The 22794-nt window shown below is 41.9% G+C and overlaps 1 protein-coding gene across 1 annotated transcript in view; it reads right to left on the bottom strand.

Moving 5' to 3' along the window:
• The window catches only part of UBL3 (ubiquitin like 3), a 222849-nt gene that overhangs the window by 81332 nt on the left and 118723 nt on the right, over positions 1-22794 (bottom strand). The window contains exon 2 of the mRNA XM_068267027.1: positions 9814-9922. Within this exon, the coding sequence (XP_068123128.1) occupies positions 9814-9922 (109 nt within the window). The remainder of the gene's footprint in view (positions 1-9813; positions 9923-22794) is intronic.

Consider the following 22794-nt stretch of genomic DNA (forward strand, 5'->3'; position numbering starts at 1 on the left):
TTTGCGCTACTTTTACTACAAGTTTCCTTAGCATCTGTCTTTGTAAACCAACTCCAGAGCCTTAACAATGAATTGCACTGCTGGCTTACTGGCCAGCATAGCATCCTGAAAAAGCCAAAGAATTGTAACCAGAGTTGTCATGGCAACAAAATCAACAGACTGGATCCTGGTAACTATGATGCCATAATATATTGGTATTCTCCTCAATAAGAAAAGCATGATTCAACATGTATTACAGTAGACAGGCTTATGATCTCTCAGTTCAGCTGAATGTTCCAGTTCATTACAATGAAAAGGGAAGAGGAAAGGAAAATCCAACCCAGCATATCACAAATCCCCAGGAGGGTCAGTTTCAGGACGACGGCAAATATGCAGGCAAAACATGCTTGCCCAATCAAACAGCCTGACCATTACACAATCATCCAATGTCGGTATGAACATTTATAACCTTCCCCACGATGTCACACTTCAAGCTGTGGCCATAATTCCACCATCCAAAATACATACAGGAGTGAGACACATAGTGGTTGATGCAGAAAGCAATGTTAATATTGCTGAGCACAGACAGCAATGTTAATATTGCTGAGCACAGACAGCAATATTATTGTTACTAATGCCAGCAGCATACCTTGAGTTACACTATTAGCGCTACCCAGGGTACTTGAGCCACGCAAGCTTTGCAATAGTAACGAGTGTTAGTAATGCACATTACCATAGAAACGCTAGTGCTACTCGAGTACCGCAGGTCGTGCTTAAAGTGCAACTCGCTGTACACTGCTGGCGGTAGAGGTGTTAATCTTGCCGTGCATTATCTACGCACAGCAATATTTTCGCTGCTTTGTGCATCAACCCCATGGGCCCTTATTTAATTCACTTTTCTCCTAAGGCTGGCCTCACACTACAAATTGGCGTTAGTGCTGCGGCGAGTCCGCCGCACTGCCAAACACAGGCCTTCAGGGAACACAGCGTTAGTACACGGTGCTCCCTGTCTGCCATCCGTCAAAACAGGAAGTGACTTCCTGTTTCGGGTATACGAAAGTGCTCGGAAGTGCATTGTAAAAATACGCTCCCGCGCATGCATGCTGCGACGTCGCAACACTAACATGTTTAAAAAAAAAACCTGCGTCGCCATAGACAGGTTGCTGCATGAGCCACATGGGAATGTAGGTATGTGCTAGCGTTAAATCGGGCATTTCCGGGGCAGCGAACCGCGAAGTGGGAAGTATGAACTTCCCCATGGACTGTCATTAGGCTGAGGTAGCAGTGTTGCAATTTGCCGCACCGCCACAGTCTGAAAGAGAATTTTTCATTCTCTTTGAAATAACTTTTCAGCATTTCAAAAATCAAAAAAAGTACCAAAAATTAGATGAAAAGGAATGGTCAAGACTATTCTGAGTATTTTCTTGATTGCTGATGTAGTTAAAGGCAATTAATTGTTAAGGTGGGAAAATATCTAGGAAAAAAGTGAATTGAATAAGAGGCAAGGTGTGAACTTGCGCTAAAAAGATTTCTGAAGCCCGAGTAGCTAGAGCCCTATATATAGGGGATGTGCAGCTATTCAGTTACACTAGTCTGGCTTGGTTTCAAGCGTCAACTGTTACAGTAATAACTTCAAAGACATTAGCAGACAGTTGTAATAGTACCAAGCTGTCAGGCTGGCCACTGCTCAGAATATAATCTACATGAATGAAGCTAGCTGGTCTTATGACCAAGCTTTCAATTCAGAGGGCTATATTCTGCCAGTATGGACAGAAACCAGATGCTTATCATGACCTTAAGACTGCACTGTGTGTACTCCTGTTCGTTATTGACTGAAGAAGTGGGAATATACCCGCGAAATGCGTTGCGCTGTATGTTGGAGTATATAAATAAATTTGTTTGTACTAAAACCAACAGTATCATGTCTGCTTCGGGGAGATGAGTCTACCACCGCCTCCTGAGGAATTTTTAAGTTTTTAGATATATTTTATTCTGTTGGCGCCTCTGTTCTCCTTACAATAGAAAACAGATGCTGTGCTTTCACAACCCTACACCTGATGGACGGATGTCTCTTTTCAACCAAACTATGTAACTTTTGTAGCTATGAATTCCAATTTGAGAGCTAAACAACAGCGCATGGGCCCAGGAAACCCCTAATCTGTTAGGCCTCGTTCACATCAACGCAGAATGCCCGTACACAATATCGGAAGTGAGCACTGAAGGAACTCATCTCAGTACTACCTATATGAGTAGGTGTGAATATATAATGCAATCCACCTGCAGAAAAGGAAGTATTAAAGAGACACTGAAGCGGAAAAAAATTATGATAATGATTTCTATGTGTAGTACAGCTAAGAAATAAAACAGAAGCAGAGACATAAGTCTAACATTGTTTCCAGTACAGAAAGAGTTAAGAAACTCCAGTTATCTATGCAACAGAGCCATTGAGCTCCACAACTTTCAAAGTCGCAGAGAGCTCTGTCTTCTGAAGCTTATTATCTCAAGTGTCAGTCACTGTATTGTTTTTTTATCCTGCAGAGGACAGTTGAAAAGTTCACAAGACTGCTTTGTAAAATCATTTAGAATGCCGAGTAGTGTGTAAACTGCAAATATAAGAGAATGGTGCAATGTTATAAAACTAACAAAAAAAATTTGGAACTGAAAATAAAAATATGAGAATATTTTCTTTGCTACTAATGTTCTAGTAATTATCCGTACTACACAAGCAATTCATTATATCAATTTTTTCCCCCTTCAGTGCCCTCTTAAAGCAAACCTTAACTCTGAGCTTCCTCCATGCCCTAAAAGATGAGCAACAGCATAATGAAATTTTAAGAAAAACATTGCTTTGTTACAGCCCATACAAATTCTGCAATACATCTGCAGTGTGTCTTCCTGCTTTCATGGAAGCAGACATAGGATTAACACCATGGGCTTGATTCACAAGAGTGCTAACCGTTAGCACGGCCGTTTTCGCGCAAATTTTTGCGCTAAACTATACTGTTTTCGCGTGCAAACGCGAATTTTCACGCGAAAACGATATCGATTTTGCGGTAAAATTTGCGTTTGCGCGCGAAAACGTTATCGTTTCACGCGAAAATTCGTGAACGCGCGCAATGCGAAAATTCGCGCGAAAACGGCCGTGCTAACAGTTAGCACTCTTTTGTGAATCAAGCCCCATGTGTTTAGAAATTAGCTGCGGACAGCTGAGAAATCAAATTACAACTTGTGATTAGTCACAGATGAGGAAGAATTAAACAGGCTAAACTCTCTAAATACATACAGGGTGTATCTCTCTAGGTTTTCCCTTTTTCCTGTGCAAGAGTTACGGTCCACTTTAACTCTTAGACTGCTGCGACCTTCTATAGGCTTTGTTTTTTCTGCATCCATATAGGAGTTTTATCATAAACCTTAAATGAAAAAAAAGTTTAGTTTTACCTACCTGGGGTTCCTTCCCGTCCTCCAAAGTATCTGAGGTTCCTAGATGTCCTCCTGGTCCACTCAGTTGTACCGCTGGCATCCATGCGCTGTCCATGGTGTGTGCACCTTCTCAATCATGCTCTCATTGCTGGGAGCATTCTGCACATGTGCAGTTCCTTAAAGTGGATCCGAGATGAACTTTTATACATTGCATAATTGTGTTCCTTTCCTATTGTTTATAGGGCATTCCTCAAGTCAAATACTTTTTTGTTTTTGTTTTAATACTCTAATTCCCTATAAACTAAACAAGCCACGCCCACAGGTTTTCAGAGAGCTAAGGCACTTTCAGACAGTAGCAAGGGCTCATGGGAGCTCAGTCTGGGCAGGAGGAGGGGGAGGTATTACTAGCCAGAGATTTCAGAGGCAGAGGTGAGGAGGAGGGGGATTAGGTTTTTTTTGCCCAAGATACAGATAAGCCTGCCTCTGTGTAATGTTTACAAACAACATGGCTGCTGTCTTTGTATCACAGGAAGAAATAATCCTATTCTATTCAAGCTGTTTGCAGCTAGATTTGCTGTGTAAACTATCTAAACTTTAGATAAGATATATAGACAAGTTACTTGTTTTAGTTTTTCATCTCGAATCCGCTTTAAACTTGCGCCAGTCGCACTTTACTGGGGCTGACAGTGGCACAACATAGCGTCCCGGGAGGACACCAATCTAACTCCTATAACAGGGGAATGGAAGAAGCCCCAGGTACATAAAGCTAAACTCCAACCGCCCCAAGCTTAACAGTCCCAGCTGTACTCCTGGCCGCCCCTAGGTCTATGGTGTTTATTTTTGTATTCAAACGGTTAGTGCACACCATTTGGCTTGAGATATGCAAATAATTCCAAGTTGATGCAGAATTATGAAAATGTTACTGTAAGTCTATGCAACTTGAAGATGGATATAAATGCTGTGTCAGGTTTCCATCGCTAGGAGCAATTTCCTACATGTCCAATGTGTATTATGCAACATTTGTAAGAAAAGTCCACACACCGCAATCCAGAAAATGCTTTCATTGCGCCATTGCCATAAGATCATCTGACCACTATGCCAACCATCGTTTCAGGCCTTGGAGGGTCCCCTTTGTCAAAGCACATTTTTCTTACAAATGTTGAGGATTTCCGATGGCTACTGGTGGGCGGGGAAAGGAAAATGTGCTTGACTGTCACCTAAAGATATTTTAAGTGACCTCTGGGGACACCTGTACACACACTAGAATGTCGGCTGAGATGACCCCTTTTCTGTTTTTTTTTCAATAAAAATGATCAATTGTATAGAAAAATTGAACAACAATTTTCCCCGATAGAGATAAAAAAAAAAACCAATCAATTTGTTTAAAATATAACTGATTCGATATGTTGGAAAAAATAAGAAAAAAATTTAATGTTTTATTCGATACTTTAAATTTTTTTTGGGAAACATTGATCAGAAGCAAGTGCTGTATATTGGTTTGATTTTTCTACTCATTCAATCAAGTGGAACAATTTCATATTTCTGGTTGGAAAAAAATGAAATTGTGTATTACCTTAAATGGGATATAATATGGCTCTTTTTAGTAGTGGTTGTGCTATGACCAAGGGGTATTGTAATTTTTACATAGATGACATTACTTTGTGCCAAATGCAAGTAGGATAATTATAAAGGCAATGAGGAGTTGGGGAAACAGTTTTTATTGTCTATTTTGACAGTCTTAAGGCATGGCTACTGCTACTCCTAAATTTACAGTAGTTTACTATATTTATTCATCTCCATAACTGGAACAACACGATATTGTGTTATTGTGTCCATAACTGGAACAACAAGATATTACTTTTCAGCATAAGGCAGCAAGAAACAGGAGAGACTTTGCATCACCTCCTGCTCAAAAACAGAAACCATTCTGCATGTGGACAGTGGTCACTAACACTTCTTCAGAACAGTTCCTCTATTTTAGGGAAATTCCAAGTTATATCTTGTTGTTTTCAAACAATACAAAAATGCCAAAAATACCGCTGTGCAATGTGCAGCTTGTTAAGCAAAGGAAGCTCTATAAAGATGTAAGACGAATTATACTCCAGGGAACAATTTGTATTGTAACCTGCATCCTTTAAGATGGAATGGAATCAAGCAGATAAAGTTGAACTGAAGGCATATAACTAAATACAAAAGGTAAAATATAGCACAGTGAAATGCCTTATCAGTCTAAAGACTTTAAAACCTATCTAGAAATGTTTGTAACTTGTGTAGTCCAACTAAAAGTACAGATTGGTTTGTGTTATTCTGCATTCTGGAGACGAAGAAAACATAAGTTCCAACTCTACCCAACATCCTCAGTGAACAGTGCAGGTGGTTTGGCTGATCCATCCTGCGGATCAACTAATAAATGTTGGGCTGATATTGTGCAGTTGGCCAGGTGTGTACAGCGTCGTTTGAATGATGTATTTGTTTTGAATGCGGCCATGTCATGCAGTCCACAAGGTCAAAGGCTCGGCCACAGCTAGGCTAGGACAGACATAGGGGACTGGGTTGGCCCCAAAGTGATAGTCTGTGTACGGTCAGATGATTGTATGTGTGCAACGGGACAATAAATGATACACTGTTCTTGATAAAGTCTTTGTGCGGATCTCTTCTTTGACGTTGTGGATTACAAATTGCATTGGGATCCTGCACCAGTATCCGCTGGACAAAGTTGTGTAATGCATCATTTTGCTTGTGCGTGCCGTATGCAAATCAGTTGGTCGTTATTTGATATAGTACAGTTATAGTACAGTTGGTCTTTACAGCACAGTTATTTGATGCGTGGAAAATACAAGTCGTGTAAACGGTTTGTGGTGGTGTTGGTCATGCCTTGGTGTTGGCTGTGCACTTTTTTGGATGTGTGTGTATGTAGCTTTAGGAGTGTAGAAATAGTGTTAGTTACTGTGCAAATACACTTTTCAATCCAGCAGGGCCTGGACTGAGGTCAGGTAAAGGTGGTAAAACATGAGTCAGAAATCTCTGGCCATGTGTCAACAAAGCAGAAATCCTCACGTGCCTTGCTCTGAACAGAATGAAGGCGTGAGAAACCACCACTGTACTGTACTACACCAGTCACTGCAGTATTCACACACAAACAGTTCCTGATTCTGTGTCCCATCTAAGAGATATGGAAAGGTTTTGCATCGGAGACCCAATGCTGGAAAATGTTCTCCTCCCCAGCTTCCCAACCAACGTAAATGCGCTTACATAAGAATGAAGGTTTTTTTCCGGTTTTGTTTTTTTACTTAAAATAATAATTGAAAACTATCTTGGATGCTGATGTATACTAACACACGCAAAAAGTGCCCATATACATATGGGGCTTGATTCACAAAGCCGTGATTTTACGTGTGCACACTGACACGGCAAAGTGTGCGCATTAACACGTGAACACCTTAGTTGGTTTACGCACATAACTATTTACGTGCGCACGCTAACTGTGCGTTAATGCGCACTTTGCTTTGTTAGCGCGCACGTAAATCTTTAGACACCTAAACCTTCACGCGCATCACATTGCGCGTTAAACGCATAGAATGGTCGAGCTATGCGTTACCACGGCTTTGCGAATCAAGCCCAGAGATTGCTACCCAATGTGACATCCTCACACACACGGCACACAGATATCACCAAGAAATCTACTGTAAATCTATTGACCCAAAAAGTTGATCTGCTTGATATAGTGCAACGCTTTGGGCTGTCGATCTACTGCCATTTAAGAACAAACAAATGTTTCTGCCTGGTCCGATCGTAATTTCTACAAATTTTTTACACAAATCAAAATTACGATCGATGTGGCTTGTAGTGCTATAGATTTTCCGTCTTATAAGGACTTCCTTGGACGAGAATCTAGCATCTCCTCCCCCCCCCCCCCCCCCCCAACAACCCCTGAAGATCTGGCAATGCCCACGCAACCCCTGAGAGCATTGTTCTCCTATTCACTACACCCACCAGAAGACACTAAGTTTTGTGCTGCGTTTTGTCCCTCCTCCCTGCTCCGAAGTAACAGATGCATCGCTTAGCTAGTGATGGGTCAGTACAGATTTAAGCCCCAAACTGTATGAGGTTTTACCAAGTTTTTTTAGGGTAAAATGCTTAGCTGAGCAAACCTTTGTGGAGAAAACATGGTTTCTTTCCATCCTCCTCCAGCCCAGGTTAGCAAGAGAGAAAAACGACTTTACTCAGTTTTGATTTCTAGTATATCAAAAGTGTGTTCTGTACAATATGGATTAATGACATGGTTCCCCTCGTCCCTATTTATGCATGAATATATATATTTTTTGTATGTGAACAAAATCACTATAAGTACTTGAAAATCTGCTGAAGGTACAAATGAAGCAGAAAAGCACAGGTGCACAGCCAATCAGTGCTCTCTATTTACAGAGCTGCTCTGATTGGCTGTCTGCTGAATTTCTGTCAAAGTGGAGGCAGAAGGGAAAGGGTGGAGGGATGTAGATGAACAGGCTCCAAGCATAATGACCTGCCTCAGAACTCATTACCTGTAGTAAAGGGGATTCAATAATAACTATAGACCCCTGTTAAAATATACAGATAAAATATTTGTTATAAATCAAGATATGTTACACTGCTTTCTACATGTGATAATAACTTAAAGAGGAACTGTAGTGAAAATAGCAAATGGACAAAATTGATTATTTTTACAATATCCACTTACAGACTATTTAGTCAGTGGTTGCCCGTTGTAACATCTTTACTCTCCCTGATTTACATTCTGAATTTTATCACAGATGGTCACATCTTTAGTTCTGCCAGGTGATCTGTATGGAATGGGTTACTGAGAGTTCTATGTACAGAGAGGAAATACTACTTGCTTGGCAGTTGGAAACAGACGTTATTTACCACAATGCATTGAGGGTCATAGACAGCAAATTGTTAGGACCTTGGTCATGACATCATACTGTGGGAGGGGTTTCACCATAATATCAGTCATACTGATCTCCCTGAAGTCAATTTCAGAAAAATTCTCATGGGAAAGGGGGTATCAGCTACTGATTGGAAGGAAGTTCAATCCTCTTTAAAGGGGAACTGAAGAGAGAGGTATATGGAGGCTGTCATGTTTATTTCCTTTTAGACAATACCAGTTGCCTGGCAGCCCTGCTGATCCTCTGTCTCTAATACTATTAGCCATAGCCCCTGAACAAGCATGCAGCAGATCAGGTGTTTCAGTGGTTCAGACTTATAAGTCTGATCTGACAAGACTAGCTGCATGCTTGTTTCTGGTTTTATTCAGATACTACTGCAGAGAAATAGACCAGCAGGGCCGCCAGGTAACTGGTATTGATTAAAAGGAAATAAACATGACAGCCTCCATATACCTCTCTCTTCAGTTCCCCTTTAAGGTTGTGGAATTGTAGTGATGTCAAGTACATTCTTTGCTGCAACAACGATCTATCAGGGTAATGGGAGAAGCTGGATCTGACCAGTGACATTGCGGTTTATGACATGATCAAGGAGGAATGTCATGCAACCACTGCCACCCAGCTGCTTCTTGTAAAAAGTAAAACCTTAGCTATTGCCTGCACCTTTGTTTGACTTAGAAACAATGCATTTGTAATTATTCATTAGAGTGCAGGATTTTCCTTAACTCTGACAAGGGCCTCCCCAACTACATTTAGTAAGAAGCTGCCCTTAGGAAAACAGGATGTTATCTACACTCCATTGCCAGTGCATTCAATGGACAGAAAATGCATTGCAACAAAATACATCAATGTGTTTTCCTACTTTTTATTACTCATACAGTTACCATATTTGCTTTTGTGCACAAGTAAAATTGCCTGTTTACAAGTTACAAGTTCCCAAACTACAGCTCATCTGCCCTGAAAGCTGCCAATGCATTTTATTCATAGCTTTTAATATATAATTAAAGCAGCTATCTAGTGAAATGTCCCCATCCACCTCTGCTTGTCAGCTCAGTACAGTTCAATTTCACCATGTGGCTGGCTGTAACTAATTGTATCAAAAGAGGAATGTAAACAAAAGAATGTTATCCACCTCTTCAGATGCGGATCACAAGCTAAAGGAGCTTGCTACACAGAACAAAATGCTGTGTTTAACTGTTTGAATGCTGTTCTGCTACAATTTTTTTTATTTTTGTGAATGTATTTTTAAGGCTGTAAACAATCTTTTAGAGCAAATTAGAAACGCTGAGTTTCAGACCACTTTAACCTACACATATGGATTTGTTACCACAAACATCAAAATAGACATGGTGCCAACATAGAACAGCGTAAACTAAGTCTAAACTGACAAAGAATCCAAACACACAATAAGCAGGAAGAAAATACCCCCTCATTCCAATTCATTTCAGGATGGGGGGAGGGGAGGATTAAAAAAATCTATATCTTCACTTACCCATTGGCCAGTTATCATAGACATGTTTTGCGATGTCAGCTGCCGAATCATTTGGTGAGAAGAGAAACTCTTTTGTCTTGCCGCTTACCAAGATAAGACGTAAATTAATCTGTAAATGAGAGTAATGAGAATTTTAGGGCTGACAATAATTAAGCACGACAACAGCAGCAAGCTGCTACTTAATAAATCATGATCTAAGCTTCTTGGATTTGCTTATTTGTTCATGGTTTTTCTTTTTTTTATATAGGTAAAAAATCTATACAAAATAATGCATCTTTAAAATAAACAATGCAAAATGTGTGCTAAACTAATACAGCCACTGTGCCACAGAAAGATGAAAAACGATACACATAAAAGATTTTGTAATTTTAAAGCATAATGGTATTTTGAATGCAGATTTCCAAGAATGAAAAATGTTACATAGCATTTCTTGCTCATATCACCACTAAAACATTAATTATCATCTTTGTTCAGAAGTCACATGACGACTACTGGGCTTTATGTCACCCTGCAGACTGCCAGGATCCCCTCTGCTTTAACCCGACAGCATTATTGTCTAGCTTGGCTATACCCCCCTCCAACTGGACTCTACTAACTGATAGCATGACTGTCCAGCTGGGCTATACCCCCTCCAAATGCACTCTGCGCTATGAGAACTGCAGTGGCACACTTGGCCATACCCACAAGCATAGTCCAAAGTTGACTTTCAGACCACTTCCAGACCAGAGTAATATGAAAAAACATGCAACAAATGACCAAAGCTGAACCTTTAAAACACCATTTATTGGTATAGCAGGTTACAGCATTTTTTGAGGCAGATTACACAGTAGGCACGCTCTTCCTCAGGTATTTACCTCATCCCTAGTGGGCAGGCTTTTGACTACTTAAACCTGTGATATGTTTGTGTAAGCTGGCTATGATTAAGGAGCCTCTTAGAGCTCCGATACGCGTCAGCCTTTACATGTTCTACTGATGTGCCAATAAAGTTGAAGAAAAGTTTTATACCCAGCCTTGGTGTAGCGGAATGCCTTTTTTCCTGCCTGCCTTGAAGCACCTTTTATTGCTAATAAGCAGCTGAAAAGGCAATTTTTGCAAATATATATGGAAGAAATACAGAGGGCTGTTACACTGCCCTGCATTATTTCCACAGAAAGTGGAATGCCACTTTTAATGAGGTACAGTAAGTGTGAATGGTTTCAGGCTTCTGTAACGCAGTGCATTATAATAGGATGATGCAATCTTAATTTAAAAAAAAAGAAAAGAAAAAATGAAACATTTAACAGACGAGCCGAATTTCAGCTATGGTTCAACCATGTGTGCTTTCCAGAAGAAAGGCTTGGCCATAGTGTACAGTTTTCTGTCAGATTTGGGCAAGAGTATAGAAGCTGAAATCTGTAAGGGAATACAAAAGGGATTTTTTGACATTGATGGTTTATTAATTAAGTTGAGGACTATTTTTTTTTACATAACTGTAAAATATTAATTATCACAGATGAAAAAACAAGAGCTTCCTTTAGATTCAGGGCTGTGGAGTCGGTGTCAAGGAGTACGAACAATTTTGGGTACCTGGAGTTGGTGGTTTCATAAACTGAGGAGTCTGGATAATTTTTGTACCGACTTCACAGCACTGTTCAGATTGTTTCCTTTATAAGGAAGGTTTGGAAGTTTTGCTGTGGTACGGGAAAAAAAAGTCTTAATAAAACCCCTGAGTCTGGATGCCTTACTGTGCAGTAAGCAAATCTCTTACATTACAGCAGCAAGTGACACGCTCTTGTGCTCATAAAACAATACAGAGGCATCTATTTGTAATAGTTCAGGGTACCAATTCAAAACTTAGTAAAATTGGTATTTTTAGAGCAAAATAGAACAAAATGCTCATAACACTACAAATGGCCATTAATTACAGTATAAGGCAAAGTAGGCATTTCAGGCAACCACACATTTAAACTAACTCCATTATCATTAAACTGATATTACATATATCAGTGACGCAAAAGCTATTTTATAATTTAAAGTACAGGCAGTCCCCGAATCACCAACGACTGGAGTAACGTTTCAGAGATACAATGTACAAATTACACAATAATAAATGTGACAGTATTGTATAAACTGTGATAAGTAGTTTAAAACACCTTAAAAGCACATTGAAAACAACCTAAATACATTGTTTTTACCATATGTCCACATCCAGAGTTGTCTGAAAGTAATTCATTTACCCACGTTTCACAATGTTTAACACAGGATTCAACTTACAAAACAGTTTCCTGGAACAGATTCTCTTTGTACGTAGTGTACCGTCTGTAATTTAAACTTCTGTAAACTTTTTAGAGGTGGCAAAATATATAATTTATCCAGCCACAAATCCTCATTTCATTCTTCCAGCTAAAATATCTTAAAACTAAGTACCCACGTTGCGATTTTCCCACCGTCCGATGATTTTTTGAGCGCCGAGCGGTTGTTTCCACGATGTCGTGATGGGAGTACAGGCGCTCAATCACATAACGTTGCTTAGCTTTGCAATAACGAACGTCATGGCGGATCGGATCGCTAAGATCCCCAACGACTGGCGTGCAAAGCACCACAATCGCTTGGAATCTCGTTCACGCCCCGAGTGTGCATGACGTCATGCGCACCCACCGACAGGAAGAGGCGTCGCGGCTGACCGTCGTCAAGGGGACATCGCAGGACCCGTCGGGCAGTGAGTATGAAGCTTTAGGTTGGCTGCAGCATTTATTGGAGTAAAGAGTATTCCCATCTATAAGGATATCAGAATCCCACATGTCTGTTTCAAGCTGATGAGCAGACAACCAATCACATCTTCAGCTGGATACAGCTCACTGCACTCTGGTACTGAGAGAGTAAAAACTAGCAAGGAGCACCTTTAGCAAAGCTTGCTGAAAATAAGTGCAATGAATATTGTTTTTCTGGAGAGAATAACTGTGCACAAAAGAAAGCATAACAGAGGGGAATGCAAGGGCAGCAAAATGGAACAGCATGGTAGTTTCCCATCCAAAAACATTTGGTCACCTGCTATCCAGGTATTGGCTGCACTTTGTTTACATCATGGAGCCTACAGCACAAATTACCCTATGTTAGGTGATACTGAGAAAACCAATTTTTAGTTAGCCAATAAATGGTATCATCCTAGTTTAAAACTTCTTGAGAAAAACAAAAGGTTGCTTTCTTAAAACAGAAAGGAGTGGACTTTCGGTTCCGGCGCCTGCATGTAAGGAGGACGAGAGCGAAGCTCCGACAAGCCTGACTCACTGCAGCGGGAAAACCAACACGAATCACCCGGTAATTACATCTCCGAGTGGCCCACACTACAGCCCAATCAACGGACCCAGAATGGACCGCTATTTGACCCGCTCCTCATGCAAGGAACAAGAACATGGAGACGCTCGTGTTAGAGACAAGATGGCGCCTACATCGAGGAAACGCGGCCTCCGCTCTGACGACCGCTCCTCGCAAAGGGAATGGGACGATGAGTCAGACGTACCTTCAGAGGACGGTAAGAGCACCTCTCCCCATATAAGCTATAAGAATATAGCACAGGAGGTCATGAAAACCTCAGCGCCCGAGCTCCAAACCGCTGTTGAAACAGCCATCTCTAAGGCTCTTACGGGCATCAACCAAAAGCTACACGACCATACCTCCAGACTCGATGACGCGGAGCAACGTCTCTCACAGTGCGAGGATGACTTAGATAAGGCCTTCCACACCATAGACTTTATTACCAGGCAAAACAGAACATATCATAGCAGGATTGAAGACCTGGAAAACAGGTCGAGGCGGAATAACTTGCGCATCATAGGCCTCCCTGAGGCCTGCGGGCCCGACATGCTGGCTGACTTTTGCGAAACAACCTTACCTCAGCTGCTGAAAATGACATTGGAGTTCAAAACCGAGAGAGCACACAGAGTCGGACCACCTCGTTCTGCCTCATCAAGAGCCCCTCCCAGAGTAGTAATGGCGAGATTCCTAGATTATGGCGCCAAAGCTAAAATACTACGCGCTTTCAAATCTGGCAATGCTACCTTATCGTACATGGAATCCCGTATACGCCTATTCAATGACTATTCTCTAGAAGTCACCGAGAAGAGACAGTCCTTTACTAAAGCATGCTCCTTTTTAGCTCTAAAAAAGATCAAATTTGCCCTCTTATACCCCGCAGTTCTCAGGATCACCGGAGAAGATGGCCAAACTCATTTCTTCAAAAGTGCCAAAGAGGCAGATAAATACTTGATGGCTAATCACTCGTCACCCTCTGCTTCGCGCAAAGCTGCTCCTCCGCAGACCCAGATGTCACCCCCTAAATCTCCCTTCCAGGAAAAGGACAAGGAGTGAATAATCATTATTGTACCATAATCTGTTCAAGGCAATAACCTACAACTCTATTCCTCAATTTCCTCGCCCAATACATGTTCCTACCATAACTCTCATACTGCTGTAGTGAGTAAATAGACTACAGGCTTCGGTAGCTAAGATGCATAGATGCAGGGAAGAAGTGAAGTCCAATGTCAGTTTGCATTTTCTATGTTTTTCCTTTCTCTCTCTCCTTCTCTCCTACTTATTCCTCCTCGTTGCTGGCTTCCGCAGCCATGGCTGAGACTGATACTAGTCACATTAACAATCTTTGAACTGGTTGCTAAAATATGTTCCAACCAGATGATAATCTGTTTATATAGTTGGGATTTTTGGTCTTTGCTCTCTCAGGGGTTATATTCTCACATGCAATATGAAGTTCACATGTTTATCTTTTATGCCAGAATTATGTTTAGACATGTACCTATCTGCATGCACACAGCTGAACGCCAACTAATTTATCCATATGGCTAACAAACCAACACTAAAAGTAGTATCCTGGAATATCAAAGGTCTTAGATCTCCAATCAAAAGAGCTCAGGTTCTGCATCACCTTAAATCCCTTGACACAGACGTAGCATTACTTCAAGAAACTCATTTAAAGCCCTAACTATATGAAAAAAAAATGGGTAGCGCACTGCTCGGGTTCTCCCACCCAAAACAAAAAAGGGGGAGTTCTTATTCTCATAAACAAACAATTACAGTGCCAAGTCGATCCAATATACTGTGACAAACAGGGAAGGTGTTCAGCTGTAAGCATCACGATGCCGAGTGATACTATTGTTATTTTCAATGTCTATGGGCCTAATGAGGGTAAAAAAGAATTTTTCCAACAACTGCTACCTATTATTACGCAACACATGCAATCTAATCTCATAATAGGTGGTGACTTTAATGATGTCATACATCTACTAGAGGACAAGTCTAATCCTAAAAAAACCCCACTCTAACACATACCACACCACTGGCTGAAATGATCGATAATCTTTCCCTACAGGATACCTGGCGATACCTCCATCCCTACGATCGAGAATTTACATTCTATTCACATCCACACTCATCCTTTTCAAGAATAGACTATCTATTTGTTAATCAGTCCTTAATACATAGACTCTCGAAAGCTACTATATCAGACCTTGTTATCTCGGTTCCAGTGTTCTCCCCAGGATCAATTAAGTGGGCGCGCCGCCCGGGTGAATTAAGGCCCCGCCCGGCTGCTATTTTGCATATTACAAAAGCCAGCGCTTTTCTTTGCACTCAGCGCTGACTCCTCTGTAGCAGATTGCCCAGCTCCTCTACGTACGAGATCTCGCGCTTTCTGGCGGGCTCGTACACTCCTTGCCTCAGCATGGCAATAGGCGGGACCATGCTGACTGCATAGTGCTCCTCCAGGAACGGGGCACATTACAAGCAGTCTCTCACTCTGCCTGCAGGATCGTGAAGGGACGCTGGAGCCTGTGACTAAAGCAGAGCTGGGCAAACTACAGCCCGTCTGGCTTTGTAATCCGGGTATTTAGTGCCTCCTTTCCCCCTCACGGCTGTGTCACTTGTCTCTCTCCCTCCCCACCGTACAATTGTTGTACATTTACGTGCAGTACTAACTTTCCTATCTCTGAATTACACCACTTGAACAGGGGAGTGCAGCCGGCAATCACTCACTTCCTCCCCGGGTGTCAGACGCACGGAGCAGATCTCCACTAGCTGCAGAGAGCGGGATGTCCTGGCTGCCCAGAGAACAGAGCACACAGACAGCAGCGCTGAAGGGGAAAAAAAGCAGTCTGATCTGATAGGTACAGGCAAAAAAAAGCTGTGACCTTAGGTCAGCTTGCACACATAAAGCTCTGTCCTGAAGTGTATTCCCACCCCCTCTTTTTTAACCCTTAGGATACACTAATCTCTGGAATCTCAAGGGGCCAGCATGTCCTTTCAGACCATGCTGAGCTTTGCATTTTCTAAAAAAAAAAAAAAAACAGTTCATACCTATGTGTGAATTTGCAGCTTCTCAGTTAAATCTGTAGGACATGCTGAGCCTTGTGGTTCCACAACAATGGGGTCCACAAATGAAAACCTTACCAATCAGATGATTGGTAGAGGAACCAACCCCAAAAACATTGACGGAACAATAGTGGTTGATCGGAACCATTAATGATGCCCAATACGTATAACAATACGATGTCAGTTTCACCTGCACTGTGAACCGGATTTGTGTACTGCAAATCAAGCCTATTTTTGTTCAGTTTTTTTCAAACGCAAACAAAAAGCACTGTAATAGCACATTAAAAACAACCAAACAACCGGTTTTCCTGGTTTTGACTTGGCAGGTTCACTTTAAGACAGATGGTGCATATCTAATGCTGGGTACACACTATGAGATTTTCTGGCTGATTTACTGTCAGATCCATTATTTCCAACATGATCAATCTGCTTTCTGATCGATTTTCGAGCATTTTCCGATCGATTTCCTATTGAAGTGAACGGAAATCGATCAGAAAATGCTCGGCATTTGATCAGAAAGCAGATCGGACATGTTGGAAATAATCGTTCTGACAGTAAATCGGGCAGAAAATCTCACCTAGCATCTCTGTACCTAGCATTAAAGCAAGAGTCATATGGAGGCTCAGTGTTTTCCCCAGGCCTCTATCCGGCTAATTTTGGTAAGCACCCGGCTGATATCGGCTCGTTTCCTCCTCCTATGCTGTCAGCAGAGCTTACACGGCCCTGCATTCGCCCTGTTGCGCCCCACCCGGCTACTTTTTCATGCCACCCGGCTGGAAAAAATTTCTGGGGAGAACACTGCTCGGATCATTCACCAACAATGGCCGAATTCACTTATCAGATCCCCAAGGGTAACGATATCCTCTGGAGATTCCCCACACAGCTCTATGCAGATGAAGAATTCCACCTGCTGCTTCAGAACTGGTGGCTAGAATACCACCATGACAATAAGGGACATATTAACACACCCCAGCTGTTCTGGGATGCAGCAAAAGCGGTTTTGAGAGGCCGTATCATGGCATTTACCTCAGCAAAAAAGAGGAAAACTAATAAGGAATATGATAAATATGTACAAATCTCCAGAGAAGCATATCGTGCCTACAAAAAAACACCTTCCACCCAAAATAGAACACTCTGGCTTAAAGCCAAAACCCAAACGGATCAATGGTTCAAAATGAGAGAAGTATATGTCCAACCATACAAGAAATTGCAATATTTTAAGTATGGCAATAAAGCCGGGCGTTTGTTGGCTATAATAGCTAAAGGAGGATTTGAATCCTCCCCCATATCTGCAATAAGAGATGACTCAGGGGTCTGCCATAGCCATCCAAAAGAAATTAATAGTATCTTTAGGCAAAATTTTGCCAAGCTTTACACCTCCCCTTCGACATGTAACAAAACAAAGAGCTCCCATATACTTAACAATCTAACCTTACCTAAATTAGAATCGGATGAACTAGCCTTACTAAATGCCCCAATCACAGCGCAAGAAATAACGGCCACTATTTCAAACTTAGCAAATAACAAAGCTCCTGGCCCAGATGGCCTCTCCTCAGAATTCTACAAAATCCTTAAAATACAAATATCCCCTACACTCGAGACTCTCTATAACGACATACTAACTGGGAAAAAATTCATCCCCTCTGGGAATGAAACCTATATCAAATTAATACATAAAAAAACAAAGACCCATCTCTACCTGATTCCTATCGCCCCATCTCACTCATAAATCAAGACCTCAAAATCCTCACAAAACTCATATCAGACCGATTAGCTATACTCATGCCCAAACTTATTCACAATAATCAAGTAGGCTTCATTAGGGGCAGATCAGCCATATCTAACATTCGCAAACTCTTAGTAATCATGGAACAGGTGAAGGCCTATCCCATTACTCATCAACACACAGCCATTCTACTCCTCGATGCCCAGAAAGCATTTGATGCAGTCAACTGGGATTGGCTTAAACTTACTCTCGATAAAATGGGTTTTTCAGGTGAATTCCTTAATCTATTCAACTTAATGTATGCCACGCCCAAAGCACGTATTTACACCCCAGGCTTCCTTTCAGCTCCTTTCCCACTGCAACGAGGCACCAGGCAAGGATGCCCCCTTTCGCCCCTACTCTTTAACATAGCTCTCGAGCCCCTCACAAGATTAATAGACTCCATCATCCCAGGAGTTAAAATAGGAGAGTCTCGGGTATCCCAAACACTCTTTGCCGATGACATCCTTATTTTCTTAAACGATCCCATCACACAAGTACCAAAGGTACTTCAAGTAATCTCAGAAGTGGGCACAGAGTCAGGATTTAAAATTAACCAGTCCAAAAGTGAACTTCTTTACCTTTCATCCAAAGCCCACATCCCCTCCCCCAACCCATTAGGAGTAAAAATAACTAAAGGCCCAGTTACATATCTAGGAATACAATTAAACAGAGACCCACATTCCCTTTACCAATTAAACATATCCTCCCTCATCCCCAAACTGATATCCCAGATTCGCTCCTGGCATAATCTTCCTTTAAACGTCTCAGGACGTAGTGCATTGATCAAGATGATCACCTTCGGCAAGCTATTATACCCAATGCAAACATTACCTTTCCTTCTAAAACACAAAGACATTATGACACTCAATAAGGAGATAACCAGGTTCCTGTGGAGAAATAAAAGATCTAGAATCTCAATCCATAAACTGCAGCTACCTAAGGAACTAGGAGGGCTAAACCTACCTAACTTAAGACTATATAATCTCGCATGTATGGCACGACATATCCGAGACTGGGTCTCTCATACATCTGAATTCTCTAACTTAGATCTTGAAAGCTCATTAGCTGAACCCTGGACTCTCCCAGGTTTATTACACTCATCCTGCTCTAATCTCCCCCTTAGACTAAAACACAGCATAGTAATTAGAGACACAATGGTCGCCTGGAAGGAAATAAGAAAACTATTTAAGCTCCCATGGAGAATCTCCAAATATTTACCACTATGGGGCACCCCTGACTTCCCGCCAGGAATGCAACACAACACCTTTATTAGGTGGGAAAATCGAGGGATCAAGAGTCTAAGCCAACTATTTAACATCAGGGATAATCGCTGGTGGGAATTTCCAGAGTTAACCAGGTCAATGGGTATACCGAAGTCAGACTTCCTGGTGTATGGCCAGATACGATCATATGTTCGTAAGCATCTAAGCTCTGTATCTCCAATAGCTCGGGTGACACCATTTGATCGTTTTCTCCAACCAGGAGCCGAGAGACAATCCTTATGCACCCTACATAGATGCCTACAAAGCATCAACTCCAAAAAAACCTAGCTCTCTAGCATTCCAAACATGGGCAAAACACTTTTCCCATCCTCAACTTACAGACAAAATTTTAGAGGGTCTGAATATATACAAGAGCATCATAATCAGCGAAACATGGCGAGAATCTCACCTATTCTTCCTACATAAAGCCAAATACGCTTTTAATATTAAATACAAACAGCCTCCTCCTAACTATAAACCAGAATGCCCCAAGTGCGGTCACCCTAATGCTGACATAGCACATTGCACATGGGTTTGCCCTAAAATAGAACTTTTTTGGGAACAAACCTCTCGACTCCTGGGGAGACTGGGATGTGGACACCACATACGAAATCCCATGCTATACCTACTCCATTCTTCTGAAAAGAGCAACATTAGATCTACTAACCCCCCTAAAACCCCAGATATCCTACATCTAACCCTAGCCGCGGCAAAAAAGGTCATCTACAACAGGTGGATATACCCCACTACACCCACCATACGAGATGTCACAGATGAAATGCTAGACTTATTCACTATGGATAAAACTGATACCCTATTACATAAAGAGAAAAATGCAAAAAAATTCTTTAGGAGGTGGAAACCCTTTATCAAACTAACGTTCTCCCGAGAAGTAATAGACAAATTAATGGAACCTTTCAAATATTCCTCCTGGTATTGTAATGAACAATTGATGGGCACTTTAGGCCCCTTGGAAATCTCCTCCTCAAGAATTCCAAGTCCCGACCTTTCAAATCCATCTGATTAATAGACTGGCTAAACCCTATCAAAGAGAGAGTAAAGACCTAACTGTTTAGGGGGGTGGGCGGGTTATCGGGGATGTTATAAAAGTTTATATTTCATTGGTTCACAACTGTTAAATTCATTACTTCCTGACCATGGACGGCCTACCTGTAGAATGGCCTCCCAATGTTCTAGTCAATCAAGCTACTATACCAATCAAACCATATTGATGATCACCTAGGGTGCTGTAACTTGACTAGGCCATTGTATGATGATCTGTTCTTACCTAACATATATGTAAACTGTCTTTTCTGTATTCACATAAAAATTTCAAATAAAATATGTTTTAAAAAAAAAAAAAAAAAAAAAGGAGCGACTCAAGTCTGTCACTCCCAGCCATATAGCACTTTTTTGGGGGGTTTGAATTGAGGAAGTGCGCAACCCCTGCAAAATGCATTGTCTAACCCCATTTTCTGCGCATTAAATCATAAAAACTTACTTCGAGCTCTACTGGCTATTTATCTATAGAACATGTAAGCCAACCACTGTCTCTCCTTTTGTTACTGCTAAGAGCTCATACACACCTCGCAAGATTGCGGAAGCGATCGCTCGTCACAGAAAAAAAAAAATCAATGGCAGAATCGCGAGGTAGGTACAAGCCTTTATTTTGCCTGCTGGCTACTGCATGGGTCTGATGAGCCCCTGAGTGTCACACTGCTTTGTCTAAAAGTCAATCTATTTTATAATTAGGAAGTTTTATTGGCACTATCCTGCAACTCCTTATAAAGACTCTGTACACAGAAGTACCCAACAGCACACATTTGTGAGCCGCTATAAAGATTGCTTCCACTACAGGGGATGGCTGCACGTTAATGGAAATGTCTTAAACAATAACAGAAGGGCCGGGACGCTTCTCTGACCACTAACAGGATGTCAGCTGTGACTACAGATCAAAGATCGCTAACCTGGATTGCTAGGAAACTGGGAAGCTGGAGGAGTAACACATTCTTTCCTAAATTCACGAAAGCGACTAATCAGTCATCCTCACTTCATTAGTGACCCTGCTCCTATAGGTCACAATGCAGGCTGCAATGTCTGCCACAGCACTCAGAGGATTCCAGATTCTGAAGAATGAAATGACTGAACAGGAAAATGCAGCCATTATTACACAAAGCGTGTGTCTAACATGCTGCGCACTGTACAAGCTTTCACACAATGCAACGAACATTAAACCCCCCCCCCCCCCCCCGGCGGTATGATTATTTCCGGATTTTAGGGTCTTTATAAAAGGTTTCAGACCCTAAAATCAGGAAATAATCATGACGCCAGAATGCCAGCAGCAGCCTATGCTCTGACTCACCTCTCTGGGCTCCAGTGCTGCAATTTTACCCCTGTCCTCTGGATGGCACTGTAACTACATGGAGAGATCAATGACGGCAATCTCACCAGAATGTTTCAGAGCCTCCGAGGACAGGAAGGAGAACGGCTACTGTCTGGATCCTCCGGGAGGTGAGTAAAAGCTCCCGCTGCGCGCTATACTCTATACGCTATACTCTAGGGAGGTTAAAAAGCAGACCTAAACGATGCAAGATGATTGTAAATAGAGGGCTTTTTGCCCTTTATACATTCCTGATTGTTCTGGATCACCATGAGCTATCTGGATATTCCACAGCCCAAGCCCTATCCCATATAGCCATATCAATCCCTGCCATGCAAAGATGAGGAACAGAAAGTCTGAAACAGGCTATATGTATGTTGGAATGATGTGGCTCTGTGACATTTGTTAGCTACAAGCTCACTATACAGCAGCAGTTCTGGATGTGCAGCCTTGCTTCCAGGGGCATCACGAGATGCATATACGGGAGTGATGCATCATGGGAAGCCACAGATGCTAATTTAAAGGAATACTGTAGGGGGGGGGGGGTCGGGGGAAAATGAGTTGAAGTTACCAGGGGCTTCTAATGGTCCCCCACAGACATCCTGTGCCCACGCAGCCACTCACCGATGCTCCAGCCCCTGCGTTGCCATGTCCTCAATACTGCTGATGGCACCAGAAGCGTACTGCGCAGGCCCAGTATGGTCTGTGCCTGCGCAGTACACTCCTGGTGACATCAGGGGAAACGAGGACACGGCAACGCAGGTGCAGTGGTTTTCAGACTTTAAAGTCTGAAATTCCAGAAGTGACCCGGAGGCGGGGCCGGAGCATCGATGAGTGGCTGCGTGGGCACAGGATGTCTGCAGGGGACCATTAGAAGCCCCTGGTAACTTCAACTCATTTTCCCCCGACCCCCTACAGTATCCCTTTAAAGCTGAATTATGGCCAAAAACCTGTTTTAAGAAGACAGCATTGCATTCTGTATGTAAAGACCGCTAAAATGAATTAGACAATTTGCTCATAGCATTCAAAAGTTTACCTTTTGATGGCGTAAAAGAAAAAAAAATAGCTTTTTTTATACTGAAAGAGCTGATGGCAAATACCCGCTTCCTCTCCACACACAAAAATCATCCTGCCATAGTTTTAAGGGCACCTGAACTGACTGAACAATGTGTGCATTATGGAGAACTAATACTTCACTGTCCCCTGGTCTG

This window comes from Hyperolius riggenbachi, chromosome 2, assembly GCF_040937935.1.
Source record: "Hyperolius riggenbachi isolate aHypRig1 chromosome 2, aHypRig1.pri, whole genome shotgun sequence".
Lineage (NCBI taxonomy): Eukaryota > Metazoa > Chordata > Amphibia > Anura > Hyperoliidae > Hyperolius > Hyperolius riggenbachi.